The sequence below is a fragment of the Chiroxiphia lanceolata genome, chromosome 5 (genome assembly GCF_009829145.1).
Source record: "Chiroxiphia lanceolata isolate bChiLan1 chromosome 5, bChiLan1.pri, whole genome shotgun sequence".
NCBI classification, from domain to species: Eukaryota; Metazoa; Chordata; class Aves; order Passeriformes; family Pipridae; genus Chiroxiphia; species Chiroxiphia lanceolata.
The window spans coordinates 54,354,005-54,364,876 of record NC_045641.1 but is presented as its reverse complement, the minus strand read 5'-3'; the positions used below and the strand labels follow the sequence as shown (position 1 = coordinate 54,364,876).

Genomic DNA, 10,872 nt, shown 5'->3' with positions numbered 1-10,872 from the left:
TCTGCTTGTAAAAAACTTTGTCTCTTAATGGCAAGGGTAGGTGAAAGTTGAAAGGAAAACTATGTGTGTGAAATGCTTCTTATTTTTAAATGTCAATTTTTTAAAGTTTTTAAACTTTCCCTTACATTCAATATCAGAGTGGCAGAAATATTTATAGACAAACTTCTGCATGGGACGTACACTTCCGCAGAAGATTTGAGACCAACAATTTGTCTTTCAGTCACTGGAGGCTATTTCACATTTCTAGGTGAAATTTTTGTTTTAAATACAGCAAGTGTGTCTCAGACTGCTGAAATGGCGATCTGGAACCGTTCCACTGGAGAAATCAGGGGAAAAACAAGAAACTGTCTGTAAGGCCAGACCTACAAGAACTCACAGCAGTGACTATAAGTGCATGCGCTGCTTCTGAACAGAAACCAGTAAGAACAAAGTAATTATGACAGTGAAATGCCATTAACGCTTCCTAAGATCCTAAACTTAAAGGGATGTTTCATCAAAAGGCACTCGAGCCCATCAATCACAATCTGCTCCCTTTACATGACTCCTTGGCAGGGCTCCACTCTTGCTTTGGGGTTTTATTTCCCTCCAGCCGCCCTCTTGTGCCGACACAGAGGTTTACAGGCAGCGCCATCCCCTGTCCAGCGAGGTGGCTCAGCAGGCCCGAGAAAGACAAGTTGTAGCTGTCACACTCCTGTCACAGCCAAGTTGAGAAAACAGCACCACAATGCCTTTCCTTGTACCCTGCAAGAAGTTCTGCCATCTGCACACTCCTTTGCAAGATCCGTCATCTGAAGTCCCAAAATGCAACGGGTTTCAAGCTTGTCTATGTGCTTAAAAGCAGACAACAGACATTTTAGCCAGAGAATAAACATGACACAGATACACTGCCGTGTCCATCTTCCCATTTTATTTGTAATCCCCAACATGATCCAGTGGGGATGGTCAGCTTCCCCTCCAGTCTTGTCTAATGAATGTAAAAGAAGCATCATAAGTCACATTGTATTGGGCCTGACCCTGCAATTGGGCTCCCTTAAATCAGAGCTGCAGGACACAGCGAGCAGCATTACCCAACTTTTACATGCCTAGAGCTTCGCAAAATGTTGGATTAGCATTATCTCTAAGTTGTTAAATTACAACTTTTACTGGGCAAACAAAACCTCTGAAGGCAACATACTCAGTCCTACTAGCTTTTCCAAAAGACTGTGGAACACCTACTTGTCCTGAGCCAAGTACATCAGGTGCTGAGTTAAATAGGAGAGGCTGGGGTAAGACTGTGCCTCAAGCCTAGCCAGTCTCTCTCAAACAAAGAGGGAAACCATTCCCAACTCCAGATTCCTTATCCAATGGCCACAAAACATGCAACAATATAGACTATGCATAAAGGTATCTGCAAACAGGGCAATTCTCCCTGCCCAGAAGTGCTGTGCCCTGTCTATCAGAGTACTTCCATATGCAGAAAGAGCTCCAGGCACTCAGGTGTGGACATGGCAAGGTCTGGTTCATACACCATCTTCACTGCTCTTGCAGCACAGCAATTAGTGACAACTCAGGCAAGCCTGAAGTCCTGCCTGAGCCATCACCAGGCAAATAGGGGAAGGATTGCATATAAAACAAGGACTTACTTATTTCTTCGCCCTTTCCTCACTAGAAAAGAACGCCATATAACAAGGAGGAAGGGGGGGCATTAATTATACCTAGGAGTGGCTAAAAATAGGTGTATCCTCAACTGTTGTGTTTCCAGAACAGGAATGTGATCTTTTAGCATCCTACAGAGTCCAAGAGGTGTGGGAAGATGACGGTTGTAGTCAGTTTTGTGTAAGGCCTGGAGACACTGGTGTGCTTCTGCTGCCCTGTCAGTTCCTAGCCTTTTATAACAGCAATAGGTCTCAGTTTAATGGCTTTCTTGCTGATGCCAGCTTCATGGCACGTGTTAACCACATCAGTCACGTTCTTGTAAGACTCTGGTGCCTGGAGGGGAAAGAGGGGGAAAAAAAAAAAAAGACAAAACTATAAAGAACCCAAAGTCACAGGAAGACCAGACATAGGTTTTTGAAATCCCCTCTTCACAAAAACAATCGTATGAATAGAGGATGTAGAAGTAGGTGAACATATAGAGAATCTGGCCACCTTAGATATTAAAGAAATCTGAGACTCTTAGCTTTCCAAATAAGGTCTCACCATCTATCAGATAAAATAGTAGCTCTTTTGGTTCAGCTTTTCAGATAATCCAGTCCCCCAGCATATGAGAATGCCATCCCTCATTATCTAGTAGGAAGTAACTCTAACTTCTTCCTTACATCAAAATTTATCTTCACTGTCCCTTAGTGACAACAATTAAGGTTGAACTCTAGAGCTTCCCCCTCCTACATTCTGAGAAGGAAGCTGCTCTTAAACAGAGACTTTAACATGATCAACATGTTCATATAACACCAACACTCATAACAGCATAGCTCCAAATGATTAACACCCTTCTATAAGTGAGGTTGTGAACAGAAAAGACATTCTATCATGTTAATGCAGAGGAACTGGAAGTGAAAATATTCAAAGTTTTCTAGCCCTTCGTAGTTCTCTTCTTCTTGAGCAAATACAGGAATTCATCTTAAAAGAGGTGGATCTCTCAAACTGCTAATAACCTACATGAAAGCTGCAGTGTAAAGTAAATTCAAAGCAGGGAGATCAGCATTCAAGAAGAGAATCCATAAAACATAACTACTTTTGTAGATGCTCATACAGACCTCAGAGTTGATAGCAATTATCCCTATCACCAGGCAGAAGAGGAAAAAACATACACCTCTGTCCCCCCCCACCGAAACCTGTCAGTCAGGCATCTCCCTTTTTAGCATGAGTTTAGGACAGGGAAGACCTCCCACTATTTTCAAAAAAATGTGACAGCTCTATCAGAAATTGCAAAAGCTGTATATTTAGAGTACTGGCAATCACTTAGCACTGCAAAAAATCAGGTCAGGGAGTGTCATTCAGCCAAAGAACATGACCCTCCTTTTCCCTCTCAGATAATTAAGTATTAAACTCACTTCTTCCATGACCAGTTTGGGAGAAGCAACACGGATGGCAATGCCCATGTCAGCCAGCTTGTCCAATACATCCTGGAAGTCCAAGTTACGTCGAGATTTGGCTCGAGACAGTGCACGACCCTAGAAAGCAGTTTTGTTAGTCATAGTTTTTGTAGCAGTTTGGAAAAAAAGCCCTCTTTCTTACTAAAGAAAAACATTACTACATTATAAGTAAGGCTGAGAGCATGGACCACAGTAAGCCACAATACAGGAAATTAATTTAGACTTTAGGTGATGGGCTCTTGCAAAATTATACCTCTGGTATGATGGCTAGGAATGTTCCATGTCTATAACATACTGGTCTGCAAGTGCCTTTTTACCCAAACCAGATAGTGTTCAGGAGTCTGAGTTTTACTCAAGATACTTCTCTTCCTCACTCATTGTCTCACACTACAAGTAACAGGGGAGGAAATACCTTTTTTTAATGACTGAGTTTTTTATGGACAGCCTCAGCACAGTTAACCCCTCTTGTTAGCTCAGAGATATCAGAATTTGGCAAAAGGAGCTCATTCTCCACATCTTCATCCAAACATCTGCCTTGTATAAAGCAGTATCCCCTAGATTTTCTGCAGAAGTAGTCAAAACTACTCAGTAAGGGACAAAAAGGGTTTCTAGTTTGTAGTCCTCCTGGGATTACCATGGCAAGGCTACTCTCTAGTTGTATGACCAATGGATGAACCACACACTGGATGACCTTGAATAACCTTGTTCTCTGGATGACAGTCCCATTCCAACCCCTTTCTGATACAACTTCTTGACTTACAGCTCCATGACAGGTAGTTCCGAAGGTCTCAGTCATGCCTTGCTCTGTGCCAGTAAGGACATAGCTACAGGTGCCCATAGTCCCGCCAATCAACACAGGCTGTCCTGTCAGCTGTGGATGCAAAGTATTCATTCATGAGAAAAAGCTGAAAAAACCTCGTTGGAACAGAAGTCTGAGAGGAACCATATCTCCAGAAAAGGAGGTCAGGTTCACATTCCTTCAGGACATGCCTGCACTGAAAGACATAGACCAGCAGATCAAAAGACTTGTGTCCAACAGACAGACAAGGCAAACCACTGAATCCTGCCCTAGGCATGAAGGACTTCTTTCCTTCTATGATCTTCCAGCCATTGTGGGTGTAGAGCAGAAGTGGGAGCTCAGTGTCCCAAAGATCTAACACACAGACAAGCAGAACACTGCCATCCCGCTTGGTTCCAGCGCTGTTACCTTAAAAAAGGAACTCACACACTTAGATATCTATTGTTTGATTAATCCAGAATTCTCTTCAATTTCCTTCTCCAAAAGCTAAACTTACTTGATAATCAACAGCAATAAGAGGATGGTGAGGAGGGAAGGCCCTGGTTGATCCTTTTCTGTGCACCAGCAGAGTCCGCTCCTTTCCATCCACTACATGTTGCTCCACTTTGGCAATGTTGTGAGACACATCATAGATCACATGCATATCAAGGTCATCTGGGGTTGTGTTGAAGACTTTAGCAAAGGCCTAAAAAGAGAGCAAATCAGGATATGAAATACAAGGAGATCATAATTCAGCCTCAATGGAACTGAACACAACAGTGCTGAGCGTGACAGAATCAAACAGTAGATTGTTCCTCTGCTCACTCACAGCTTAATGCTGAAATTCAGTCAGAAATCAACTAGACAAATTCTTGCAACTCTAAAAAGTTGGCTTTAGCAGTGTAAAAACAATTTCATTGTATCCTCTTCTTGCAGTTCAAGGCATTTTCAAAAATATTGCTTAAATGTCTCCTGCAAGAACAATCTAGTGATGTTGAAAGATTTTTAGATGGATTGTCACGACTGCAGCTTTGTGCAAGTCTCTCCAGAAACAAAACAGTTTAAAAAGCATAAAATGAAAATCAAGTTAAATACTGCAGCTACTCTGTGTTCTGGGGTATGTCTGGGATAAAGCAGCTGTGTATTTGCATCAGAGCCAACTCTGCTCGTACCTGTCTTGTTAGAAAGGTCATAGAAGAGCGGTTAACCCACGCATAGTTCCCAGCAGCTGCCATTCCCTTCAAGTAATCCTGTCCCTCAGCAGAGGCAATCCTGGCACACGCCAGCTGGCGATCATTCACTATGATTTTGTCCCGTTTCATTGCTTTTTCCATAGCCACGAGTGCATCTGGGAAATAAACACAGTAAATCTAAGTGACTTCTTAATTTTGTTTCAATCTGTGAGATTCACATGGGTATCTATAATTTCCATTCTAAAACTGATTTGTCCAATGGTTAAACCTACAGCTTCTTCTCAAAGGCAAAAGCAAACCTGTGGCAGAATATTATCAATTGTTTGCAAATGGACAACACCTGTCCAGGCAATTCAGAATGTACTTGGCAATTACACTGTAAGAAATGCTCTTTGGTGTTGGAGTTTGCCTCACTCCAGGTACTTACACCAGTCAGATCATACCTGTGGCAACCTGGTGGCCCAGACCTCTGCTTCCACTGTGGATCATCACGCACACCTGCCCTTTGTGGTCAATGCCCATCTTCTTGGCAGCATATTCATTGTAGATGTCATCCACAACCTGGATCTCAGCATAATGATTTCCAGCTCCCAGGGTCCCCAGCTGCCAAACACAACACACTGATCAGGCAGTGCAGGCAAAGCAGCCCCTGGGAGCACGAGGGAAAGGTAGGGGAACAGGGGCAAAAGCACAAATTGCTACAGCAAGGTTTTGGGTTTAGAAAAGCTTTTTCAAGGGAAAAAACATCCCCATATAAACTGAAAGGAAGTAGAACACTAGCATAATCACTGTCCTCTTTGTTTAGATTTATGACTACCTTTGGTGTTGGAACAAGACTGTGATTAAGCAAAAGGACCAGGATCCACAGACTGTGCTGTCAACTTACTTAGGCCTAGTTGAAAAACAGGAAGAGTATAGAGTATTGAGAATTCATCTCCAGTTTGTATAGGCAAGGCAGACATATATAGTCTTATACTTGGTTATAACTCCACAAAGAAGATACAACATCCTGTTAATTATGTACTTGGAACCTTTCAGTAGATTAAAGCAAGCTATTCCATTTCCAAGCCCAAATTTTTTCAGCTCCGTAACAGATGATCACTTATTTCCAAAGCAAATGTGAAAACTGAGGACATAACATTACTTTGAGGTTAAAATGTTATAATCTCTCAGCACTCCAATCAATAAAACTCAAGAAGTCACACACAAGAAGGCTTTACAAATGTATCATTACTAGAGCCATCTCAAATTGTTCCACACAGAGCAATGAAGTATTTTATATAAAAACGAAATCCAAGTCTTTAACAGTAATTCAGTTATGACCCAGTTCCATTTATTATATCTTTTCTTGACCTGCTATTCATTTGCTGAACAAATAAGGACAGAAGTTGCACATTAACTTGCCTGCCTCTTCAAAACAAAACTACATCTGGATGGGGAAATGCCACCCAACATAAATGTCATTACCACATGTTACAGATGAAAAACTGATGGCCCAGGGGACCTTGGGCAGGCCCAGTATTATTTCCCTCTGTTACAGTTCTGTCAAGAATTACTCAGAACTGGCCTCACCATCTCACCTTTCCCCCTGCCCAGAAATGCTAGACAGTTTCAAGAAAAGACACAAAATCAGAGAACTACTCTCTAACCTTTTCATTTGAACCCTGGGAGCATTCACAGCCCTCCTGAAACATAACATTACCTGAGGCAGACCCCTCTTCTTTGCTCTTGAGGAGACTTTGTTGGGATCAGCCTGCAGCATTCTTCCATATTCCTCACAGTGCTCCTTGTCCTCTGCCCAGGCATAGCCCTCCCGGAGAGACCAGTCCACACCCATCTCTAGCGCCTCTTCCAAATCCCTGCAATTATCAAACACCTACGTAAGATGGTTATCCGTGGATATACTCAAAACTCCACTGGATGCAGCCCTGAGCAACTTGACATAACTTTGTTGTTAGACCCACCTTCAGAGTTAGCCCTCCTTCATGCAAGGCATCAGACAAGACAACCTCAAGAGATCCCATCCAACCTAAATTATTCTGTGATGTTATGATCAGCCCCTAGCTCTCCTAACAACCAGTCCAACTTCTTAGTACTTCATGAAAATCAAGCTCTATAAATATATTAACTTTTGATAGGTCATTACTTTTTCCTCTTTGTTGTGGGGGGAATATCCTTTTTTCTCTCTCATCCCTTTCAAAAAAAAAAAACTTTATGCTCATGGAAGTTTTCTGTCAGAAGAAATGAGAACCTTTCAAGAACTTTTAGTTATTTCAGGGGTTTAAATGGGGGAAGAGCGAGCTGACTTTGTGCATTGATGATTATGTTGGTCCTGGTAAAGCCACACATAGAAAGAATGGAAAGATTTTTAGAATTACTCTTTCTTTTTCAAAAGTCTCCCACTGATGAATCTTTCATCAAAACAAACAGACAGAGATGTCCCCTCTGGTGATGTGTGCACAAAGTCATTCTCTTACTTGGCATTCATGGGGATGACACCTTTGGAGCCGACACCAACAGGAATGTGGTCAAACATAGCCTGGGCAAGCTGCTCTTTCACAGGCTGCACATCACTTTCATCCAAATTTGTACGCAGCAAGCGGACACCACAGTTGATGTCAAATCCTACACCACCTAGAAGTGTAGAAAAAGCCATGACAGGGAGCATGTACTGAATACTGTGATCTCACACACCTTCTTTCTGAAACAATATTGGGAAAATAAAGGCAGAACTGCATTAGGCTTCATTTTAACAGATTGACATAAAGCCTCAGATTTCAAGACACAGCTGTACAAGTGTCTATACAGCTCTCTCTTTATGAAGTTACTCCAACAAGTAGACTAAAAGTAGACACAAATATAAAATATACTGGCTAGATGAAGTAGAAAGGGATATCACGAGTCCAAGCCTCAAATGCAAGGGCAATTCTCCCTGTACCTTTAGATGTTTTCAGTGCAACCACCCACTCCATAAAGAATAAAGATTCTGAGTGCAAGAATTAAGCACCTCTTAAGCCCCTATAATTCTCATATTTTAGCTTTAGTTCTGTACGTGAAGTACTGCAAAGTCCTGCCATTTTGAAGAAGTATTTTTATGCCATCCCAAACATTTCTCAGAGCAGGTTAAGTCAGTCATCCTCACCTGGTGAAACCACTGCTTCTGGATCACTCATATCAAAGGCAGCCATGTTGCCAATGGCAAACCCATAGCCAGAATGGACATCTGGAAGGCCTATTGATCTCTGAAAGGGAATAAAGGCAATTTTAAAGTTTTATGCAACTCAGTGCTGCAGAGTTACCTTGGTTATGCTTTGCCTTGTGGCAGGAGTTATCACATTTGAAAACAAATATACCAAAAAAGAGAATGGATCTTCAGATGTAGATAGAGTGAACACAACAACTCAGGTGAGTATCTGAACTCCTGCACTTACAGGGCAGACACTCAAAGAAAGCAGAGAGCAGATCTCACTCTGAAGCAAACACCCTGTGGCTAGTCAGCTGAGAAGCCCTCTTGACTCTATTGGCCAGATCTCAAAAAAATTTGGGAAGAGCTTAATCACCTAAATGTAGGAACTGTGATCTCAAACTGAATTCTAATTTGGCCTTTTCTTGTACTCAAGAGTCCTTGCATTCAAAACTCAGGCAGGCAATAGCTTTTGAGCAGCATAAAGCAGAGACATAAGAGTGAAGATAAGTTATTTATACCAAATTTCATCTAGAGACATCTGCAATATTTAAATACTGTAAACATAACAAGGGAAGAGTTCAGTGCTATGAAATAAATAAAAATCAGCATTTTCTCTCCTTATCTGTGTCATCAACCCTGACCAAAGACTGCACCCTGTAGGGGGGAAAAAATCACCTTTTGAGTGAGATCCTGATGGGATTTGACAAGACAGGAGCTGTGGCATTTTAAATTTAGATTAGGACATCACAAACAGCACTCTGCCTCTGCAGTCTATTTAAGCAAACAAAAAAAGCCTCAGACACCCAGAAAGCTGTTAGAAATTGTAACTTTTCGATGTATGTTAAACTGGTACCATACATTAAAAAGAACAGTACTTTTCAATGGGATTTTGTGCTTCTTCTGCCTCCCCTTGTCATCACCAATAAATCTCTTGGCTTGGAAATAAAAAGTGAAGACTTGAATACACAGATGATTGTAGCATCTCTCCTACAAACTACCAGACGGAGTTCCTATTTAACAGGTTGTTACTATTCTACCTTACTCCTTTTTGGCTGCCCACTAAGGCATTTTAACAGCATGATGGTCTGCCCTTTACTGAAGCCATAAATTCAAAACGTCTGCCAAGTGACCAAGGAAGACCGTTAAAACAATTAAAACAATTCTGTTATTTGTTACTTATTAATATTTGCAATACTGAGTGTGAAAGAGATCATTTCCACATCATACTTAACACTTCTTGAAAAGAGTCACAGCCTAGTATTTTTCTCCTGCATTATCAGATCTGACACTTTGCTCCAAAAAGGCATAGGGCAAGGGAAAGGAGTGTTGAGCGCATGGGAGGACTCACTACCAACATTAGGTCAGCAACAATAATACGGACAACAGTATCACCTCCTGCTCTCTCCTCACTCCTCCATGCATTCCAGGTCAGCAGAGGCAATTGAAAACCAACAAGCAGTCAATATGGACACTGATAGAAATGTGGCTCAAGCAAAAGGAAATAGCATAAACCAATGCTAAAAAAGCTTCATGTCAAAAGACAAGTAATGAAGTAAGTGGATGCTGCCCTTTCTGACAACTTAGTCTTGCAGCCTGCTCTTGCAAGAAGGTTTACTCAGAGACAGGTTCTTAACACACAAACTGCCTTAAAAAGAACTTTCATCCATATATCTTCTGAAAACAGTTTCCATTTGGAAAGCAATAATTTCGGGCAAATAGGAAGAGAAAAAGAGCAAATTTTCAGAGCAGTTACTCACGTGAACAATACCAGGTAATGCAGCCACATTCCCAATCTGTTTCATAGCAGGCAAGAAGCCACCTGCACCTGAAGAAGAGAAAAAAAAGAAAAAAAGTTAAACAATCTGATAACTTACCATGATAATCACAGTGAAGTGCTTTCTAAACAGATTGTTCAAAACACTGGCAATTCAGAAGTCAGTCACCAAGGCTTCTTATCTGGTGTAGAGCACCCAGTGACATGCACAACCTGCAGTTTCATTAAACGAGGTACTTATTACACCAAAGTCCAACCCGTGCTGTGTTTGTACCGATGGAGTGCAGTCTGCACTAACAACAGCAGTGTGTCACCACCAGCCCAGCTGTCAGATCTGGACCCATCCCTGCACTTCAGCCCTGGGCTGCAGTGCCATGGTCTAGCGGACATGGTGGCGTTCGGTCATAGGCTGGCCTGGATGATCCCGGAGGTCTTTTCCAACCTAATTGATTCTGTCGACTCTCTGACACCCTCCCGGATCAGGGGGCCCTGCCGGACCCACCTCCTCCGCGGCAAGCGTTGCGCAGCTCCTCGAACATCAGCTTCTCCAGCGGGTCGTTCACGTAGAAAACACCCTCCACCTGCGGGGAGAGCCGTCAGCCGCCGGGCTGCCGCTGCCCCTGCCCCGCTCCCCTTCCCCGACCCCTGCCCCGGGCACCCAGCCCCCTCCCACGCACACGCATGTTGGGCACGAAGCCCTTCTTGATCCGCCAGCAGTTCTTGTCGATCTTGTCCAGGTACTGCAGCTCATCGTTGTAGCTGCGGCTCATGGCGGCGGCTCCCGATGGCGGCACCGGCGCGGCGGCAGGAACTGACGCGACCCCGCCGCCTCAACCCTGACGGCAGCGGCGAACAGGAGCCGCCGA

General features: G+C 42.9%; 1 protein-coding gene across 1 annotated transcript; it reads right to left on the bottom strand.

Moving 5' to 3' along the window:
• Nucleotides 1-885: 885 nt before the first annotated feature.
• On the bottom strand, nucleotides 886-10,872 carry RTCB (RNA 2',3'-cyclic phosphate and 5'-OH ligase). The gene is made up of 12 exons (XM_032687939.1): nucleotides 10,684-10,872; nucleotides 10,509-10,587; nucleotides 9,990-10,057; nucleotides 8,188-8,287; nucleotides 7,523-7,679; nucleotides 6,748-6,904; nucleotides 5,489-5,648; nucleotides 5,025-5,200; nucleotides 4,370-4,558; nucleotides 3,835-3,945; nucleotides 3,033-3,152; nucleotides 886-1,968 (listed from the first exon to the last, which is right to left on the bottom strand). Exons 1-12 carry the CDS (start codon nucleotides 10,774-10,776, stop codon nucleotides 1,861-1,863), a joined length of 1,518 nt encoding a protein of 505 aa, XP_032543830.1. The 5' UTR covers nucleotides 10,777-10,872; the 3' UTR covers nucleotides 886-1,860.